The sequence below is a fragment of the Ciconia boyciana genome, chromosome 8 (assembly GCF_034638445.1).
Source record: "Ciconia boyciana chromosome 8, ASM3463844v1, whole genome shotgun sequence".
In the NCBI taxonomy this organism is placed as follows: Eukaryota; Metazoa; Chordata; class Aves; order Ciconiiformes; family Ciconiidae; genus Ciconia; species Ciconia boyciana.
Genome location: NC_132941.1, coordinates 50873601 through 50894376, shown reverse-complemented (window position 1 = coordinate 50894376; position 20776 = coordinate 50873601). Strand labels below are relative to the sequence as shown.

At 66.0% G+C, this 20776-nt stretch overlaps 3 protein-coding genes across 3 annotated transcripts; 2 read left to right on the top strand and 1 right to left on the bottom strand.

Moving 5' to 3' along the window:
• The first annotated feature begins 334 nt into the window (after positions 1-334).
• On the top strand, positions 335-5401 carry ZFYVE27 (zinc finger FYVE-type containing 27). Its single transcript, XM_072871043.1, has 11 exons — positions 335-657; positions 731-801; positions 873-1059; positions 1241-1336; positions 1527-1639; positions 2377-2507; positions 2871-2942; positions 3334-3478; positions 3762-3808; positions 4656-4737; positions 4963-5401. The coding sequence occupies exons 1-11, from the start codon at positions 461-463 to the stop codon at positions 5025-5027; spliced, it is 1206 nt and encodes a 401-aa protein (XP_072727144.1). The 5' UTR covers positions 335-460; the 3' UTR covers positions 5028-5401.
• A 3179-nt stretch (positions 5402-8580) lies between these two features.
• On the bottom strand, positions 8581-11265 carry SFRP5 (secreted frizzled related protein 5). Its single transcript, XM_072870628.1, has 3 exons — positions 10728-11265; positions 9846-9923; positions 8581-9426 (listed from the first exon to the last, which is right to left on the bottom strand). Exons 1-3 carry the CDS (start codon positions 11263-11265, stop codon positions 9086-9088), a joined length of 957 nt encoding a protein of 318 aa, XP_072726729.1. The 3' UTR covers positions 8581-9085.
• A 2389-nt stretch (positions 11266-13654) lies between these two features.
• Positions 13655-20439, top strand: GOLGA7B (golgin A7 family member B). Its single transcript, XM_072870390.1, has 5 exons — positions 13655-13711; positions 19287-19412; positions 19798-19950; positions 20112-20213; positions 20341-20439. Exons 1-5 carry the CDS (start codon positions 13655-13657, stop codon positions 20437-20439), a joined length of 537 nt encoding a protein of 178 aa, XP_072726491.1.
• Positions 20440-20776: the final 337 nt, after the last annotated feature.

Below are 20776 nucleotides of genomic sequence, written 5' to 3'. Positions count from 1 at the left end.
CGGGTCTGGACCGCGCCGAGACCCGGATCAGCTCCAGGTCAGGGTCGAGCCCCGTATCTAGACCGGACCCACCGGGACCGAGTCCCGGCCCCAGGCCGGCCCCGAGCCCCACGCCCAGACCGGTCGCAGAACCCAGGGCCCACCCACGGGGCCGAGCCCCGGGCGCCGCCCAGCCCCGCCGCCGATGGATTCCCGCGGGCCGGGTGGGGCCGGGCGGGGCGGGGCCGAGCCGCTGCCGCTTCCGGGGCCGAGGCCTCTTCCGCCCCTTTGCCCTCACAGGGGCGGGGCTTCTGTCCGCTCTTCCTATCTCGGCTCTTCTGATTGGCTGCGTGCCAACGCCGCGGGTGAGGTCACGGCGCACCTGGCCCCTTCCCGGAAGCGGAGTGCAGCGTAGGACCGAGCTCGGTGGCGGCGGGTCCAGCTGGGCCTGTTCCGGTCCCGCTACCCGGCCCGGTCCGTCATGCAGGCGGTGGAGCGGGACGGGGCGGCGGGCGGCCCCGAAGGGGCGGCGGGGGGCGGTGAGGCCCCGCCGGAGCCGTCGCTGCCCAAGTCCGCCGACGCTTTCGACCTGCTGGAGCTGGTGCGGAGCTACCGGCGGCTGGAGCTCTACCTGGAGCCGCTGCGGGACGCCGCCGAGGGCGTCCGCTCCCTCCTCCGGTAGGTGCAGGCTGGGCCGGGACCGAGACCGTCCCCGGGGCCTCACGTCCCTCATCCTCCCTCCTCTCCGCAGGTGGCAGCGGCCCGTGTGCTCCCTCCTCGTCTGCCTCGGCCTCAACTTCCTCCTGCTCACCCTGGGCCAAGGTGCGTGTGGCGGGGCCGGGGCCGGTCCCCTCCCCGGACCCCCCGGGCTGACGCTGTCCCGCCTCTTCCAGCCGCCTGGTACTCGGTGCTGGCCCTGTTGGTCGTGGTGCCGGCCCTGCTGGGCTACCTGCAGGAGACGTGCCGGGCCCGGCCCTCGGAGCCGGAGCTGGTGCGCAGGAGGTACCACAGCGTCCGCCGGGAGGACCTGCGCAGGGTGCAGCTCTCGCGGCAGGAGGCCATCGCCCAGGTCAAGAGCTTGTGAGTCGCTGGAGCCCTCCCGGCTGTGGGGCTCCTGGGGCCTCTGCAGCCGCGAAGGTTTCTCTGTGGCTACGGAGGGCCTGGGTTCACGCCAGCCTGGCCACTGTGAAGTGTATGAGTGTGGGGGAGCCGGGGCGTGTGTTTGCGGGGCCTTTCCATGACTGTGAGGTCTTGTTTGCAGCCTGATCCAGCTGGAGGGGTTCCTGAGCGGGATGTGCTGCAGCTGCGAGGCAGTGTACCGTGTACTGTACTGGGAGAACCCCGCTGTCTCTTCCCAGTGAGTAGTACTGGGTCAGGCATCCTGCAGCAGGCTCAGCGGGGAGAGGGGCCTGGCCAGGCCTATGGAGCTGTGTTCGATGTATTTGGTACTCGGAGAGAGTAGGTGGAGGACCAGATGAAGGAAGGGGGCTTGTGCTGTGGTGTGAGGTGCTCTGTCTTGACTGCAGCATCCTGCTGCTCCTTCCCAGGTTTTATGGGGCGCTGCTGGGCTCTGTCTGTGTCCTTTACCTGCTGCCCCTCTGCTGGGTCCTGGCCATCCTCAACAGCACCCTCTTCCTGGGCAACACCCAGTTCTACCAAGGTAAGAGACCTCCCTGGAAATGGCCTGTGTGGGATGGGTTGCGGAAAGGCCCTCTGAAGCCAGGGATCCTGCCCTGGACCTCTCCCAGCACCCTCATGTGAGCCTAGTGCCCTGTGTCGGGCTCTGCCATGGGACCTGAATCCCCCCGAAGGCAACAATGTCCTAGGGATGGCGCTCAGCAGCCCAGGTTGGGTGGTGGGGTCCTGGGGCTCAGCTGTGAGAGGCGAGAGTCTCTCCTGATGTGTGTCCTGGCCTGGGTGCTGTTTCCTGCTCTCCTCCACACTGTGGCAAACAGGGGCCTGGTGACACAGCCTGTGTGTGAGCATCACCATCCCTCTTGCTCCCTGACCCTGCTCTGCAGGACTTGAAATACTCTCGGTGACTGTGGCAATGTATGACACAGGCTTGAAAATGTGCCGTCAGAGGGGAGGAGAAGAGCTGGAGGCACTCCCTGTTCTGTGGCATGTGCTGGAGGAGAGTTGGATGAGATCGATGTGGCTGAGCTGCAACCAAGGCCCCTGCTGTTCCCTGTCTGAGCTGGGGCAGCTGGTGGGGGGTTCCTTGCTGCCCTGACTTTGTGTGAGCAGAGGAGGGCTCAGGGTATCTGATGGGTGAGGGTTGTATGTGCTGTGTCCCACCTTGAGCCCTGGAGATCAGCTCTTGCAGCTGGCTTTTGTGTGGTGGGGCTGGGAGAAGGGAAGTGCCACCCTGCTCCAGCTGCTTTCCCCTCTTACCAGTGATAAAGGAGCTCAAGGCCTCGATCGAGCAGTGTATGGGTGCCAAACCCCTCGAGAGCACTCCAGAGCCTGCTGAACCCCTGCCAGCTGCTGCCCCCCCAGATCGGACCCCCACACCCACCAGCACAGAGGTGAGATGGGGCAGGGTGGGCATTTGTGGGGTAGGAGCTGCAGGGTCAGCCCTTTGGTCTGACTGTGCCTGTGTCCCTCTACCTAGAAACTCCTTCCAGCTGCCAGCTTTGCTGGAAGCCTGTGAGCCCCTCCTGAGCTACTGGGGGCTGCCCTGCTGCGCTGAGGTCTTGGCTTAGTCCTTTTGCTGCATGTAAGGATGCAGTCTGGGGAGGCAGGAGCTCACCTCACCTTCTGGGACTTATGTCTTCTCATGGGGCTGTGGGGGTACTGGTCCTTTGTCCTGGAACCTGCTGCAGAAGGGTGGGCCCACCTTTGGACAGGGGTGGGGGCACAGCAGGACTAGCTCTGTGAATCTCTTGCAGGACCTTACCCCTGGCAGCGTGGAGGAGGCGGAGGAGGCAGAGCCTGATGAGGAGTTCAAAGATGCTATCGAGGTTTGAGGCTGGTGGGGGTGGGCTGTGCCTGCAGGGCAGCCGAGGTGGGAAGGGTTGAGGGCCTTGCTGGGTAAGCTGGGTGCTCAGGGAGGGTGGCTGTGGGGCTGGGCACCTCTGACTCCATCTGTACTGCCTCTCCTCTCTGTCCCATGCTTCGGGAGAAGGAGAACCAGCTGCTGGTCATGGTGAGTACTGCCATGCCAAGGTGTGCAAGAGGGGCATCTCCTCCCAGCTGGAGCTGGCAGCCTTTGCCTGGTTTGCCAGTGGCTTGTGGTGATGCCAGGTGGAGCATCCTGCTTGTCGGGTGCCCATCTCTGGGGTGGGCTGCCCTGCAACCCTTGAGCATGCCCCCAGCCATCCCTCTGTGCTCAGCTGGCTCTGCTCTCTGCAGGAGGATGACGAGAGCTCTCAGTGCTCAGCAGATTTTGACCTCAGCCTCCCCGACAACGGTTTTATGAGCAAAAATGAGGTGATCCGCAGCAAGGTGTCACGCCTGACCGAGCGCCTGCGCAAGCGCTACCCCAGCAACAACTTTGGTAAGGCTGGGAGCAGGTGGGAGCTCAGGGAGCGGGGTCTGTGCTGCTTCCCAGTGAACTGGGAGTGGACAGAGTGGTGTAGTACCTGCTAGGGCTGTGCTGACACCTCCAATGGCCTCCCCCTCCATGGGGAGGATGTTCCCAGCCCTCCTAGGAAGGGCAAGGATGGGAAGGTGCAGGAATGTCGTCTCCAAGCTGAGCCTTTACAGCAGCTGTGGGTGTTCCTGTACCTCTTGCAGTCCCAGGCAGCAGAGCCCTGCCTGACCTCTGCTCTCTCTTCCAGGGAGCTGCACGGGCTGTGCAGCCACCTTCTCTGTGCTCAAGAAGAGGGTGAGTCTTTGGCTTCTACCCCAGCTTGCTGCCTGCACCTGGGGCAGAGGCGTTGTGCATGTCTGGCTTGCCCTGGCTTTCTCCAGCAGCTCGGGTGGCTGGCCTCAGTCACAGCCCGGTAGCAGGTGACCTCAGCTAAGTGTTGGGTGTTGTTGCATGCCTAATGGTGCCAGGGATCCCTTGTGCCATGGAGCCTTTTTGCTCCTTTGGAAGCTGCCTCAGGCCAAACCCACTTGTGCTAGTGTAGAGGGCACCTGCTCTGTGCCCTGGTTTAGCCCATTTCCTGTGGCCTGAGAGCTTTCCCGTGAAGCAGAGCATGGGTCTGCTTGTGGGAACTAGAGGAGTAACGGCCACCCCTGTTGTCTTATCTGAGCCCCTGCATGTGATGCTTGGCACACAGTCCCCTGGCCATGTCTGGGAAGGATGTATCTCTTGTGTCTTCCTGCTGCCTCCTGTTCTCCAGACTTGTGGCCCCCTCCCCTTACTCCTGGGTTAGTCTGATATGTCTGGGACTCTCTGGAGCTTGTGTCCCTCCAGGGTTACAGCATAGAAAGTGATACAGTGTCCTTAAACCTCCTGGAGCCTCTACTCCCAGTGCTTTCTCAGGCCAGGCACAGGCTGGCTGTGATGTTAGAGCAATACTTGAATGCAGATCCAGTGTTAGGCCTGGGTGGTTTGTCCAGGTGTTGTTGGCAGATGACCCCTCTGCTGTTGCTGTGAGGGCTCAGGGCTTGCACCCACTCCCCTTCAGCAGGGAATGCTGTTAGCAGTGCTCTGGTACTGGCGTTTGCCAGGGAGGGCTGGGATTGGGCCCAGAGTAGTGTCTCACCTGCTTCTCTCTCCACAGCGGAGCTGCAGTAACTGTGGGAACAGCTTTTGCTCCAGGTGTTGCTCCTTCAAAGTCCCCAAGGCTGTGATGGGAGCCACGGGTGAGTGGAAAGGAGGAGGAGGGCAGAGCTCCTGCTCCCACCTGCACTGTCTGCTGCAGGGATTTGCCCCAGCCCTGGTGGGGAGGGTGGACAGGACCTGCCCAGCACAGCCTGGCTTAGGACAGAGCAGTGATGGGTTTGCAGCTCTCAGAGCAGCTCTGTGGCTGGGGTCCCTAGCCTGTGGTGGGGAAGGGGAGCATCTCTGACACCTGCTTTCCTTTCCAGCCCCGGAGGCTCAGAGAGAGACTGTGTTCGTGTGTGGTCTGTGCAACCAGGTGCTCATCAAGTGACTGAAACAGGCCAAACCAGCTCCTGGGTCCTGCGCTGCCTGATACCTGGGACAGCAGGCACCCTTGCAGCCAGGAGCCTGGGCTGCTTGGTTCCCAGCGTGGCGTCACCCTGCCGGAGGACGCTTGCACTCGCTGCTCCTCCTGCCAGTGCCAGGCTGGGGACAGACCAGCCCTCCTTGCCACACAGCATCTGCTGCACCAGCTGGGTCCCTGCGGCGGGGCATTGCCCACAGCTGTGCCCCCATCCCTGTGGCTGCCCCCTGGCAGCTCCTCCAAGCCCTGGGCACTCCCTGGCACTCACTGCACCCTGCCACATACTTGCCCAGGCCCTGTGGCCTGGCTCAGCGATGGAGGAGCCATCCTTCCTACTTGTGGTCCTACCTCCACCTCCTGGGTGGGGCAGAACAACCTCAGGGCTTTGTCCCTACCTTTTCCAGCACTGTGCTAGGTGACTGTATTTTTGGGATCAAGTCGGAGTTCTACCTGCATCCCAAGGAGATGTGGTCTTTGGTCCTGGCTCAGCTGAGACCCTGCTAGTCACTCCTGTGCTCCTTGGCCTCACTGCCTGCAGGTTTAGTCTTTCCCTCCCTGTATTTGGCTGTAGCGCAGAGGAGGCAAGAGGGTAAGTTTGGGCTGGGCTGGGTCTCTAGCTGCAGCGTGAGAAGAGGCATGAGTTGGTGCTGCTCTGTGCACTTAGTGATTGCTGCTTTCCACTACAGTTTAATATATAAGTGTACATAGAGAATGACCAATAAATCTCTTGCCCTCAGCTGGCTCTCTTCTTGCCCCAGTGAAAGCTGTCCCAGTCCCAGGTCGCCCTGGCACCTCTGTGGCTTTGGCCCTGCGGTCCTGCAGGTGGTCACAGAGAAATGCTGTCTCTGCCACCAGCTTTCCTTGCTTACTGGGATTTCCATCTTCTGTCATGCTGTGGCCTTGTTTGCCCCCTGCCTGGGACTGTGTGCGGCTGCTTCTCCTTGGCTGTGCCAGGGCTGGATCCTGCTGGGCTGGAGCCAGGGAGAAGCTCAGCCCTGGCAGGAGCTGCTGGGTTTCCTCTCTGCCTCCTGGGGCTGCTCCTTCCCCTGCCCTGCCCAGGCTGCCTGCACGCACAAGGGTGACCTTTCCCTGTGTGAACAGCAAAGCTCCCAGCTATCCCAGGAATGTGACCCTGGCTGCTGTGCAGCTGGGAATGGCCATGGCCTGTGTCCCTGCCAGCCAGCTGCAGTCCCCCCCAGCTGGGAGGTCTGGGGAGGCTGGTGCTCTCAGGCTGGCATTGCCCAGTACCCACCGGGCCACAGCACCAACCAGCCTGGGAAAGCACTGGGGGCCCAGATCTCGCTGCTGACTGTACACCCCACCAGTGTGGGAGCTCGTATGGGGCAGCCCTGGGGGCAGCCTGAGCCCTCCTGTCGGCTGTGGGCTCATAAACCCGTTCCTCAAGCTGTGTGCTATGGAAATTTGGGGGAAAAGCTGGACTTGGCAGTGGTGGTGAGGGTGTCTGCGTTGTGCTGGGTGCGCTCCAAGGCCAGGGTGTGCGGGGGGGCTGGCATGCAGAGGGCTCAGCAGTTACTGGGGGTGGTGGAGCAGCTGTAATACTGGGGAGGGGGCTGCGTAGCATCCCAAGAGCTGTGGGGTCGTGTTTGCGGGTGAGGGTGTATCTGCAATGGGGCGAGTACTGGTCCGTGAGGGGCTGGGGAGGTTGAGCTGTAGAGCTCAGACAGCCGATGGTGGGAGGCAGAGAGAAGTTCCTTGTCTTTCTAGAGAAAACACTTGGAGCGATGAGTGCCATGGCCATGTATGTCTAAATGCTCCCTGGAAAGATGCTAATGACGCAAAATACAGAGGGCTACAGATAAACTTGGTCTGCGGGAGATGTGGGGGGTTTTTTTTTGCATACTTTAAGTTTTGCAATAAAATGACATAAATTGATGATGTTTATTCCTATGGCAGCGTGCTCAGCAGCCTCGCTTTGAACGTACCTTCTAACAATATTTGAGTTTTTTCCCCAGTTTTTTTCCATATTGGCCAGGGTGGGGGCAGCAACTGCCTGCACCCCGTGTGAGGTTGTGGCAGGGGCTGTCTGCCCTGCGTCCCTGGCCGGCCGTGGGGCAGGGCCACATCCCCCTGGCTTGGGCTCTGGGAGGTGGGGGGCAGTCAGTGGGGCCGAGACCATGCCCAAGGGGGGCAGAGGGAGCGGGGATCACCTCGGCATGGGGCAGGTGCCCGGTGGCCTCATCAGCCAGGAGGAGGGTGGGTGCAGGCGTCCTGCAGCCTCAATTCCCCTCTTGTCCCGGGAGGCTCCCCTGTGGCGGGGCCAGCTCCGGTGAGAAGCCGCAGTGTCAGGCAGCCAGGCGCTGGGTAAATATCACGGCGGCCACCTTCGTGCCTCCCTCACCCAGCGGGACGGGCGGATGCAAGAATGTGTTGGCTAAACAGGGCTGGAGTGGCACAGGGGCAGGCAGGGACTGGGGGGCTGCTGGGACTGGGGGGCTGCTGGGGCAGAGGCAGCCCCTGCTCCGGGGCTGGGGAAGCTGAGCCGAGGGGCAGCACCCTGCTGCCATCAGAGGGGCTGGGCTGAGGGCTGCCCCGGTCGTGGTGCTGCTGGAGGGGTCCTGGCTGGTGCAGGTGGGTGTCCCTGGGGAACCTTTTGGGAGGAGGCTGGAGGTTCTGGGGTGGGAGGTCTGGCAGCAGGGCAGGGCTGGCTGGGAGCTGCAGACAGGGCTTTCAGGTGGTGCGGAGGTGGGGTGCATGGGGATGGAGGCAGGGATCCCTGGCCCAGGATCTGCGCCCCACTATGCTGAGTGCCAGGCTCCCCACGTGCACCTCCAACTCTCAGCCTGTGGATCTGTCCCCCAGGGGTGACGGAGGGAGAAACCTCTCTGGCAAACACCCTCAGACCCAGCTGTGGGGCTCCCCTGTCTCCCCCCGCATCCTCCTCATCTCGCCACCCTCCGAGGCTCCCTGAAGCGGCAGGGATGCCTGAGTCCAGCGATGCCTGTGACCACTGGGAGCCTCGTCCTCGGCTTGGCCAGGCTGCCCGGCCTTGGGCTCTGGGCATGGCGCCTGGAGCAGGGCTAGAGCCGGAGCCCAGGGTGACCCTGCTCCCTCAGGTTGCCCTACTCAGCAGGCAGGGCTGGGAGCCCCCTCCCATCCTTCTTGGGGTCCCTGAGGGAGCCCCAAGGGGTGGTTGCCCATGAACCACAGGGAGCCGGACACAGGCTTCTCTGATGTGGCATAATTTACTGCGGTGTGGATGGGCGAGGGGTGCCTGGGCTGGGTCTTGGCAGGGGTGCGTGAGGGATGCAGCAGGGCTGGTCTGGGGGGCTTGGAGGTGGACCCCTGCCCTCCCCAAGCCATGTGGGATGGGAAGGGTGGGGGAGCCCAGGCAGGGACCGTGCTGCTCCAGGCACTTGGTCTTGAGGGGGGCCAGTCTGTGGGGACAGCAGGGCAGGAGGGACCTGCTTCGGCTGGGGTAGGTCCCTGTGAGGGTGGGATAATCCAGGGCTGGGGTGTGAGCTCAAGGTGAGGGGATGGGATGCTTTGGTGGGCTGGAGCAGGGATTTGGGGGGGGCTGAGGGTCTGGGGCGTGTCATCAGGGAGCTGGGCAGGGCACACAAGGGTGCAGGGTAAGGGTCTCAGGTGCAGCCAAGGGGTCCCAAGAGGGCCAAGCAGGGATCCTAAGTGCAGGCAAGTGTCCCTGGGGTACCGGGCAGGGGCCTTGGGGGTACCCAAGGGTCTCTGGTGCAGACCAGGGCTCACAAGCAGGGAAAGCAAGGGTCCTGGGTGCAGCCTAAGCTCCTGGGTGTGGGCAGGGATCCTGGGAGCAGAACAGAGGTCCCAGGGATGCAGAGCAGGGCTCTCAGGATGGGGCAGGGGTCCTGGCTGTGGATCAAGGCTCCCACAAATGCAGCTGGGAATCCTAGGGGTGCAGAGCAGGGTCCTGGGGCACAGTCAAGGGGCCAAGGGGAGCAGAGCCAGGGTCCTGGGGTGCAACCAGGGTGCCAGGGGTGCAGCATCAGGCCAGTGCAGCAGTGCTAGAACAGGGTGGGGTGGGCAAAGCCCTAGTGCTGCCCAGCACCATAGAGCAGGGGGTGGTAGAGGGGGCAGGGGTAGGAGAACATGAACTTGACGGCGAACTTCATCTCCTTGTTGTGCTTCTGCCAGGGGTAGATGGCGAGGAGGAGCAGGCGGCCGCCCACCTTGCGGCCCATCACCAGGAAGCTGCCGCTGAGGCTGTCAAGCTGGGGGCAGGGGCAGGCGCCTGCGTTCCTCATGTGCAGCACCATCTTCTTGGTGTCCTTGCGCTTGAGTGGGCCCAGCTTTAGCACCTTCTTCTTCTGGGCGGCCACCAGCCGCCGCTCCCCATTCTCCTCCGTCATCTCCTTGATGCGCATCTTCACCACTGTGTGGGGCAGCCATGGGGCACGGTTGGGGGGGGACTTCCCTGGGGCATTGCCGGGGTGTTGCTGGAGGGGGTCTGAGCTAGGCACCTGTGCAGGACAGGGTACAGCCCATCCCTGGGGTGGGACCTAGAAGGGTCTCTGGGGAAGTTACTGTGTGGGGAGGGGAAGGGGCTGTTGGGGGGGGGTTCAGCAGAGGCCCCCAGTGACCCTCCCAAATGTACCATTCTGCCTGCACAGAGTCTTCTCCTGTGGTGCACCCATCCCATGCACACAGGGTCCAAGGGAATGGCTTGGGGGGTCTCCATGGGGCTGTCCCTGGAAAACCATGCCCTCCAGCCAACCCCCACCTGGGCTGTCGGAGCTGGGGGAGGGCAGCCCCTTGTCCAGGGGGGACCGGGAAGGGGACCCCAGCACTCACCGAAGTCACTGGAGCACATCTGCTCCATCATGCCGTCTGCCTTGTGCTCCATCTCGCACTGGGTACAGATCTTGGACACTGTGGTGAGAGACCAGCCACTGTCACAGCTCCCTGCTGTTGATGCCTGTCACCTGGGCCAGCTCCAGGGGACACGCTGGGAGAGCCCCAGCAGCCCCTCTGCTCCCTGGGCAGCTGTGCCGGGGTGATGGCGGGGGGCACAGAGCACCTCGCTGGCTGGCGTCCCAGCACCCCCCCAGGAGGGACAGGGTATGGGCACACCCCTCGTCCAGCTGTCGATGCTCTGAGTCACAGCAGCGGCACTGAGGGTGGCCCCAGCCTGAAGGGTGTCACAGCCCTGATCCTGACCCTGGCCTGCCTTTGGGTGATGTCCCCTCACCTGCCTGAGGGGACAGTGACCCTGCGACAGCAGCATGGGACCGATACCCACAGGTGCAGGGTGCGGGATGCTCTTTGCTGCTGGCATGGGACCCAGTGGGAGGCAAGGGATACTGCTCTGCCAGGGGTCCCCCAGCAGCTCCCACCTTGTCCCACATTCACCCTCAGCGCTGCTCCCGTGGCTGTTCTGCTGTCCCCTGCCCTGGGCAGCTCTGTGCAGGCAGCTGGGTGCCTGGCTCCCCTGGGGCCAGGGTGCCTGGGTGCCCTGGCTGATGCTGCTGGTACTGTGCCCACTCGTGCCCTGCTGCAGACAGAGGGTCCTTGGCCAGAGCCAGCACCCCAGGCCTTGCTTCGGAGGTGCAGAGATGGGGGTGTGGGGGCTCCGCAGCGGAACCCTGCATGCGGGTCCCTCGCTGCATGGGGACACGCTGCTAGCAGGTGCCCTGCGTGCGTCCCCATCCCATCGCAAGTGCCCTTCCCGCTTACCTGGTGGCGGGGTGGCCTTTCTGTTCCCGAACTGGACGGCGATGCAGAGCTCGTGGTCGGAGGGGAACTTGCTGCAGTGCAGCATCTCAGGCCAGGGGAAGCCGTAGGACTCCATGACGGGGGCGCAGGAGTCGCGCACCACCTCGCAGAGTGAGCGGCAGGGGTAGACGGGCCGGTCGAGGCAGACGGGGGCAAAGAGGGAGCAGAGGAAGAGCTGGGTGTCGGTGTGGCACTGCTTGGCGAGCAGGGGCACCCAGCTGCTGGCCTGCTGCTTGGCCTCGGCCATGGTCTCATGCTCCAGCAGGTTGGGCAGCCGCATGCGCTTGTAGCCCACGTCGCGGCAGAGCTGCATGTCGGGCGGGATGTCGAGGCACTGCGGCTCCCGCCCGTAGAAGCGCCCGTGGGGCAGGCTCTCGGGCTGCCAGCCGTAGTAGTCGTAGTGCTGCCCGCTGCCCGGGGACCCCACCAGCGCCAGGGCCAGCGCCAGGGCCGGCAGCGCTGTGCCCCGGGCCCCCGGGGGGCCGCCTGCCCGCGGCATCGCCGCCGCCCGCCTGCCGCCGCCGGCCGTGCCTGCCGAGCGGGACGGGAGCGCGGCTCGGCGCGCTGCCTGCTCCCTCGGCGCCTCCCACGCTCGCTGCCCTTTCTAAGGAGCCCGGGAGGCCTCGCCGGCAGCCAATCTGCTCCGGCTGCCGGGCCCCCCGGGGCTGGCCCCCGGCCCCATGCCAGCCTGCCCCGCCGGCCACCCCGCTGCCGCTTGCCCTCCCGCCCCGCTGCCCCGGCCCTCCCTCCCCGGGCAGCCGGGTGGGTGCACGACCCTCGCCCTCCCAGGGAGCCCCCTGCGTGCAGCCCCCCCCCAGCCCTCCCTGGGTCCGTGTGGCCCTGGGGCCATGCCCTTGGAAGGGCTGGCTCGCCTGCCCCATGGGGATGTGTTGTGGGCGCAAGGTGCCCCCGGTATCCACCAGCCCCTCTGCCCTCATCCATCCCGCCTGGCACCCCACAGGTACACGTGGGGCAGGGGACCCTCATTCCTACCCTATGCCCCCCCCACGGTCTCCTGTGCCCCATGGGGTATGGGTTTGGGGGTGCTTGAGGTGCAGGGGATGGAGGAGCAGGACGCCCCAGAGGCTTCATGCTGCAGCACTGGGGGGCAGCTGGGGCACCCACGTTCCAGGTGCCATGTGTGGCATCAATGCCAAGGAGATGCCATGGGCATGGGGTCCTTATTCCTCGTGGATGGCCCTGCCAGCACGCAGCCCGGGCAGCCCATGGTCTGCTGGGCACAGGCATAGCTGGGGTTACACCTCCCAGCAAAGGGCTCGCACCCAGGCACTGCCGGTGCCTGGGGCATGGGCAGAGCCAGAGCCCGAGTGGGGTGAGGGAGGGCAGTGCTGGGGCCACATTCCCCCATCCCCTTGGAGATGGGCTGGGGGGGTGCAAGGCTCAAGACCATTAGAAACCCATTTGTCTGCAGGGGTTATCTAGGGCACCCCTCCCCTTCCTGCGATCGATGCCCCTGCCTGGCCAACGGGCTCTGGGCCGCCTCCGGCCCCTGCCCGCCGGATAAGGCGGCTCTGTTAATGGGCTACAGAGCAAACAGCCTGGTGCAGGCAGGCGATAGCAGCTGCCCTTTGCCCCGGGCTGGGGGCAGGGACTGTCCCCCCAGCCCTGGTGGGATCCATCTTCTTTGGGGCTGTGCTGGGAACCTCACCTGCATGCCCTGCACTTGCCTACACCCTGCCTGCCCTCCCTTTGCCCTCTGTGCCGGGCACAGTGCCCATCACCGCATCACCCAGGGCTGCTTGCTGCAGGACCGAGGGTGGGCTGAGCTCATCCCCCTCTGGCCAAGCCCCGGAGATGGCACCATTAATGTGTAACTGCTGGGGAGCACAATAAGATAGAGTGGACCTTTATCAGGGCTGCCCGGTAGCAGGAGGGAGGGTGCTGGAGGCATCAGGCTGTCACAGGAGGAGTGAGATTGCCTGGAGATAAATGCTGATAGAAAATAGCTAATTCATGATGGATGGGCTGGGGCAGGGCAGCCAGGGAGCTCAGCTAATTGCCATGGGAGCTGGTCTGGGGCTGGCGAGGCCTGGGAGCCAGAGCAGGGAGGTGGAAGCAGCGGGAGCCTGCGTGTGCAGGATGGAGCTGCCAGTGTGCGGGATGCCGAGCACACCTTGCCCTGTGGGTGTGCGGGGTCCCCAGGCTGTCCCTGCGGCACTGCCAGCAATGATGCTGTCCTGCTCTTGGCCATGGACCAGTTCCTGGCCATCAGCCCACCCTGTCCCCCAGCCCAGGCCAGCCCCCAGCACCCACAGTCACTCCCAGGAAGGTGCTGAGGGTGCCGAGCACCCTGTGCCGGCTGGCACCCCACCAGATGAAGGCGAGGGGGCTGGTGGGGCTAGGGGGCAGCAGGAGGAGCGAGGGGCTCCCTGCCAGCTGGCCTGGCCCCCCCCCCGTCTGTCACGATGCCTTCATTAGAGCCACTGAGTCACCTCTTGGCAGCTTGGCCATGCCGGGGGGGAGCAGGGCTGGCCTCAGGAGAGGGGTGTCCGTCCCCTGCTCCCGCCCTGCCAGGTGTCCTGGCAGCCATGTCCCTGAGCTGAGACTGTGCCTCTGCTCTGCGGAGATCCCTGCTGCAACCCCATTGCTTCCTTAACCCTTCTCCACCCTGGCTGTTGCAGGGCTGGGGGGAGACGTAGCCAGGGGAGGTAGATCTGAGCTGTACCCCAGGGAAGGTGATGGCCCCAGGGCAGATGGAGCTGGTAGCCTTTCGTGTGTCCTGTCTGCGCAGGCTGCTCCGGTGCCCACATCCCCGTCCTGCACCCGCGCAGCCGCCTGGGGTCTGACACTTGCGCCTGTCACTCCGGGGAGCCGGCTGTGCCACCGCCTGTGTCACCTGTCATGGCAGCGAGGCCGGAAGCGGGGCCATGGGGGCTGCCCCTTCCACGGTGGGGACCTCGGGGACAGCCAGCCAGGGTGGCATGGTAAGAGGACATCCCCGGTAGTGCCCCCTCACCACTCCGGGCCCTCCCCAGGGACCTGTGCCTGGCTGTAGCACAGAGCAGGTCTGAGCCAGGGGAGCAGGAGGCTCCCGGGAAATGAGATGCTGAGCAGGGTCCTGGTCACCTCTTCCCGTCCTCTCCTGTTGTGTCCCCACTCCTTCTCCCACCGCAGCTTTGGGTGCTGCTGTGGGCAGAGACGTCCTCCAGGCCTGGGCAGGCTCCCTCCTGTCCTCCCTGGCTGTTTGTCCTATTGCAGCCCCATTCCACGCTCCTGGGACTCCTGGCTTCTGCGCTGCATCAGTGCCGGGCAGTGCCGGGTCCCTGCTGGGGAGCAGGGACCATCAGGAGGGGACAGCATGCCGGGGCTGGCCATGCAGGGACAGGTGTCCCAGGGTGTCCGGCAGCTCCCGGGAGAGAGCACCCCAGCACAAGGGGCAATGTGGGGCTGGCAGCATGGCTCTGTGGGGGTGGCCCTGCCTGGGGGTGGCCGAGGGAGGTTGGGGCACCCTGGGGCTGGGCTGGCCCAGGGGCGTGGGGCCGTCAGAGCAGGCAGCAGGCAGGGGCAGCGGTGGCCGTGCACTTGCCCTGCGCCCACACACGCTCCCGCTCACCCGGCAGCCCCAGGAATGCGGCTGGCAGCGCTCCCGGCCCAGCTGCAGGGCTGAGGCCGCCCTGGCACCCTCCCAGCCCCTCGGCAGCTCCTGGCCCTGCCCGGCTTCCACCAGCCTGCACACAGACCCCCTGTTTGCTGCCGGCCCCCGTCCCTGGCCCCCGGGCCCCCTCTGCGAGGCAGGGAGGGGGCACATCCTGCATGGGGACCCCTCTGGGGAAGAGCCCCTTTGCCTCGCAGCACGGCACTGTGCATGGGGACATGGGGACCCTCTCTGCAGTGCTGCTGGCCTCTCGCCCCACCAGGGAGCTGGGAAAAGCCACACGTGTCTGCTCCCAGCACAGCCCTGTCCCTGGCACGGGGGCAATCCTCGCACAGCCCCGGCTCCCAGCCGGCACCTTTGCTGATGCTGGACCTTGGCACCTCCCTCCAAAACCGCATTCCCTCCCTGCTGCTCGCCCCTTTGCAGGAGGGTTCTGCTTCCCCCCCGCTCAGTCCTGTGGCGTGTGCTGGGGGGCTGCCCCCACCCTCTGTGGGGGCTCCCAGTGCAACGGGGTCCTGGCACCACCCACTGGGATGGACACAGCTGGACGTGGCGGTGCTGCGGGCACCACGGCGGGGTGCCCATTCTCAGGGTGCCCGTCCTCAGGGTGCCCAGGCTGTAGGGCTGGTTGTCCCTGGTTTGGGGCAGTCTCTCCATCCTGTGCGAAGGTGCACGCGGGGCACTTGGAGCTGTTTTCCGGCAGCTCCCGGTGTGGGGGACATGTCCCCCCCCCATACTGCTGTACACATCTGGTGTCTCCCAGGAAAGGTTATCAGCTAATCACCCTGCCCCGCTCTCTCTGCGTGCCTCCCAAATGTCACCGTTGTCCTCGCTGGGGCGGTGAGCTCATGCTCCCCCCATCCTATTAATGAAAGCCCCCCCCCCCAGTGCCATGTGAAGCAGCTGCCAGGGCCTGGCCCTGCCGTGGCTCCTTTGAAGTAAAGCCGGAGACACTGACAGCCCTGACAAGCTGGGGAGGGGGCTCGGCACGCAGCAGGTGCAGGATGGGGCCCCAGGGGCTGGTGCTGGGCTGGTCGCAGGGCTCCAGCTGTCCTCCACGGCCCCCAGCCACCGTGCCAGGACTGCAGGGAGGGCCGGGGTGCAGGGCCGGGGTGCAGTGCTGTGCACCTGGGGACACACTGGGGACACCTCTCAGTCCTGTCCTGGGGGCCAAGCACAGGGACTGGACTAGGGGCATTTCTGGGGCATGGCTGCTGCGGTGTGATGGGCACAGGCATGCTGGCTGCATGGGGCTGTCTGTAGGGACCCCAAGCGTACCCCATGCCTGTCCCATGGGGCCAGGGGCAGGGTCTCTGGGTGGTCAGCCAGAGCTGGGGGCAAGGGGAGGTCTGTCGGGAATCTGTCTGCGGGACAGGTCAGAGCCCCCTCTCTCCAGGCGCAGGAGAGGACCCAGGCAGGGGAGTAAAGGCAGCTGTAGCAGCAGCCGTGCATGCGGTGCCCGCCCCCGCTGCCAGGCAGCCTAAAAATAGCCCCTCGGGGCTCAGCAGATGGAGCAGAAGGGCCAGAGCCCTGTTGCTGCAGGCACCCTGCCAGCCCCCCGCACAGTGCCGGGGCCCAGGGGGACAGCAGGGCCACACAGCACTTTGGGGCTGCCCCGAGCCCCTGCTGCCCCTGCTCCTACTGCCTGGGATCCCGCCAGCTATGCCAGGCCCTCTCCACCTCTGTCCTGCCCTGCTGGGAGCGATGGCACGGCATGGCATGGCACGGCATGGCAGCAGCCTGTCCGCCCTGCATGAGAACATGCAGGGTCTGTCCCTGCCCTGGTTAAAATTGTAAAGCCCATGATGGTGCAACCTGCATGGGGAGCTGGCAGGCCTCGGTGGGCTCCAGAGATGCTGGGGGCACCGGGGCACCACAGGCAGGGTCTGTGTGGGGATGGGGAACACCTTGGGGCAGCTCCTGCCTGTCACCGGGCAAGGCTTGCTCCTGGGTAGTATGGCTGGGGGAAGGCGGCTTCCCATGATGGAATGAAGACGTCCCACCAAAGGACACTCTTTGACACATGCCCTGGTCCTGCAGACAGCAGGTCTGTGGCTTGTGAGGCAGCTGGAGCCCAGGACCGAGGCTCCAGCACCTGGGCTGGGTTGGTGCCGCCAGAGAAGGGACATCCCTGGGGCAGCAGCGCAGGGTGCAGGCAGATGGGCAGAGCCTGGGGTGGACAGGGACAGCTGGGCCCCCCGGCTGCTCTCGGCCCCTCGCCGCGGCGTGGGAGAGCAAACTTCATCTCCTGGCAGGCACAGCATTGCCATGGCAACTGGCAGGGCGCTGCCAGGCCGGCAGGCGAGCCCTGACGTGGCGGTGACACACAGTACTGGAAGGAGCCGGGATGCAGGGCCTGATCTTGGGGGCATCTGGGGACACGCTCGGGTGTGTGAGCACACGCACATGCGTCTGGGTGCGTGGTTGGGGGTGCACAGGGGGTGCAGGCAGATGTGTGCATCTGAGTGCATGCACAAATGCCTGTGCCTGTGCATGCACATTTGTGTGTACATGGGAGAGTACAGCCCCCTCCCCCCCCCCCCGAGTCTTTGGCTCTGTGGCACTGGCTGTACCCCACTGCTTTGGCGTGTGGGCTGGCAGGGCTGCTCTGGACCCTAGGAACAGCAGGTTTCCCCCAAAAAGCTATGGGATCCGTAGCTTTGTGTCTAGGGGGGGAGATGCGCCCTCTGACTCAGGTCCCTGCCTGCACATGTCCCTTGGTCACAAAGCCTGCCACATTCCGGCACGCAGGGGCTGCCCGCCAGCCACCCCAGGGCTCTGCCTCTATTTGCTCTGCCCGAAGCCTGGGCTGGTGCTCAGGGCAGGGAGTGGGAGTCAGCTGGAGCGGCCCCTGTTTCCTCAGGGCCCCTGTGCCGCAGGCAGCCGGCCGTGCCGTGTTAGCAGCCTGAGCAGACAGGCTGGCAGGGCCCCGCGCTGCCTTCAGCATCGCCCAGGTGTTGAGGAAGGGCTGGCTGCCCTCCTGCCTGACGAGGGCCCTGTGCCCAGCCGCCGCATCCCTCCCGCCTCACCCCGGCCCCAGCTGTGAGCACCCCCTCCTTCGCCGCTCGGGAGAGCCTCTCTTCCCCCGGTTTGGCATCTCTCCGGCTCTAATGGGGCCGTCAAGGGGCAGAGATAACAGGGAATTCGCTAGCTCTCCACTTTGATGTCTGCCCGCGCTGCGATCGCAGCGGCCGCTCCAGAGCGCAGCGCCAGCTGCAAATCCTTCGCGAACAAACAGCTTCAGAGGCGGCCCCGTGGCACGGCAGGCTGCCAGCCCCGCGGCCGGGCCCCCGCACCCCCGCCGGGCCACCGCCACAGTTACCGCCAGCAGCACCCCCTCGGCAGCCGGTTCCCCCCAGGGACCTGCAGCCGCATCCCCTCGGCAGCCGGGCCCCGGTACCCGCAGCGCCGGCCGGACCCCCGGGACCTGCAGCAGCAGCCCCGCCTCGCAGCCCCCCGCCGGGGCCAGGCCCGGGGCAGCCGGACTCCGGTATCGCCGTCCCCAGCAAACGGGGCCGCGTCCTCCCGGGGCTCCGTGCCGCTAGCGGCGGGCGCCCGTCCCCGCCGCCTCGGGGCGGGCCGTGCCGGGCCGGGCGGCTGCGCACACGGGGCGGCCGGGCCCGCCTCCGCCGCTCGGCACAGCAGCACCGCGGACAGCGCCGGTCCCCCCGCGCGGCTCGGCACGGCCCCGGTGACAGCGCCGGTCCCCCCCGGCACAGCCCAGCCCGGCCCGCTCCGGGCGCACGCCGCGCCATGGCCACGGAGGTGGGTGCGCGGCGGCACGGCGGGGGCCACCCCGGCGGCGGGGACCTCCCGGCGGCGGGCTGCGGCGGAGCCCCCCCGCTCTGCCGCCCCTCGCCCCGGCGCCGTCGGCTGCCTGGGCGCGGGGGAACGGGGCCCGCGGGGGGTGCGCTGGTGTGGGAGGGCAGCGTGGGGCTGGGGTCGGCGTGGGACGCACTGGGGAGTGGGGCTGGGAGGCGTGCGCGGTCCGTGTGCACGGAAAGGCCGGTGTGTATGTGGGGTGCTCGGGGCGGTGCGGGGTGCCCTTGTTGGAGGGAGCAGCGTGGGTCTGGGGTGGGGTGCCCCGGGAGGAGGGGTGGCTGTGGGTCCCTCTCCCAGGTGCTGTGGGTGGGACCCGGGACAGGGGCAGAGGGTCTGTGGGGCACACGGCGGGAGGTGGCCCCATGTCACCCAAGCGGAAGCACAGGGAGGGGTCTGGCACCCGCCCTTGGCACAGCCTGGCCCCTCCATTCTCCCATCCTCCTCTCCAGCCCCCCCCACTGAGCCCAGGGGGCTGGCGTGGGCCCTTGTACGCTGGGGTTGCCAGGGCTGGCGGGGCTGGGCTGAGCGCCTGCCGCTGCCGGGGCTGCCGACCCCCTTTGTGCAGCCACCCGGCTGCAGCCCGCCCGCCCGCTGCGCTGCCGCTGCAGACCCACTGCTCGGCCCGCTGCTCCTGCTCCCCTCGCTTCCCCCCTCCTGCCTGGGACCTGCTGGGGCGGCTGCGTGCTGGGGCACTGCTGGGGACAGAGGGCTGTCCCCTCCCCGGGCCGTGGCCCACCGGGGACACACAGCCGACCGTGCAGCAGCCGGTGTAGGCGAGGACAGGCACCAGCCTGGGGCAGGGAACACACGCAGTCGCCCACGCTCCGAGCGGAGGGCTGCCGCGGCATCCTCCCCTTGCTGCCATCCTCCCCTCACCCCTGGCCTCGCACCTCCTGCACCGAGCTGTGCTCATGGCATGACACAGCCCATGCCGGGGGCTCCCTTCCCTCAGGGTGTGCGAGCCTGCGGCCCCCACGCCCTGACGCTGGGAGAATGGCATTGCTCCCGGGGTCCCCAGCCCCCAGCAGGGACGCCTGTCACCCCACGGCTGTGGCTCCCCAGCTCACCCCACTGCCCTCCAGGTGCACAGCCTGCAGGAGCTGCGGCGCAGCGCGTCCCTGGCCACCAAGGTCTTCGTGCAGCGGGACTACAGTGATGGGACCACGTGCCAGTTCCAGACAAAGTTCCCCCCTGAGCTGGAGAGCCGGGTAGGGAGCCTGGCAGGCTGACAGAGTGGGAGGTGCCCTATGTCGGTGCCCTATGGGGGCTCAGGGGGGAGAGGGGTCTGAAGTCATGGGGCCCCCATAGGGTATTGTATGGCTCTGGGCCAGCCAATGTTGCTGGGTGCATGCCATCACAGCCACCTTGCCTGATGTGCAAGGGCTTGGGTGCTCCTGGGGACCAGGAGGCTCTGGTGAAGGGCTGCAGGCTCTTGGCATGGGCAAGCAGTGGGCAGGGGTTAGGGAGCTGAGGCATCAGCTGGGCAGGGAGGAGAGGGTTAAGTGCTCCACAAGTCGCCCAAGGGATGGGGACAGGGTAGTGCAGGGGGCCAGCCTCTGGCCAGACTCGTCTTCACCCTGGTTTCTGCTCTAGATTGAGCGGCAGCTCTTCGAGGAAACTGTGAAAACCCTTAATGGCTTCTACGCCGAGGCAGAGAAGATTGGGGGCAGCTCATACTTGGAGGGGTGCCTGGCCTGCGCCACTGCCTATTTCATCTTCCTCTGCATGGAGACGCACTACGAGAAGGTGCTAAGGTCCAGGGGAGGGCTTGGGGATGGGCATGGCTGACAGGGGGCACAGGGATGGCACAGGGAGCAGGGGGGGCTGGAGGCTGTAGCAGGCATCAGGGCTTGCAGTGGGGGACATCAGGGCTGGCAGGCCCTGAGTGTCCCTCCGTGCACCGGCAGGTCCTGAAGAAGATCTCCAAGTACATCCAGGAGCAGAATGAGAAGATCTATGCGCCGCAGGGGCTGCTGCTCACTGACCCCCTGGAGCGTGGCATGAGGGTCGTATCCTCTGGGCAGTGGGGTGCTGGGGGGGAGGACAAGGGTGAGGGGTGGTGGGACACCGGGAGCGGGTGTTGGGTCTTGGATTTGCAGCTGGCACATCCCACTGATGATCCTTAGCAGGGCCCAGATCGAGATCTCCATCTACGAGGATCGGTGCAGCAGTGGCAGCTCCAGCAGTGGCAGCTCCAGCAGCAGCAGCGGTGGCGGTGGGGCAGGGGGCCGGTGACTGGCAGGGAGTCCCTGCAGGGACTCATACTGCCGGGACAGTGGCCTCTCCGAGCTCCGCAGGCTGCACTACCAGAGCACCCGTTTCTGAGCCCAGGGCAGGCAGGAGGGAGGGGGAGGCCGGGGGCTGCCCACCAGGGCTGCCCACCCCCCTCTGCTCTGTGCCCCCCACAGTGGCTCTGCCCCTGCTCAGACCCACTGCGGGCAGGGGCTGGTGCTGGGGCGTCCCAGGTGCTTCCCACTGAGCCAAACCAGTGCCAAGAGGCTCCCGCAGCCCTCTGGGTGCTCTGCGCTGCTGCCCCTGCCGCAAGCAAAGGAGCTTGCCCTGCTTTGGGCAG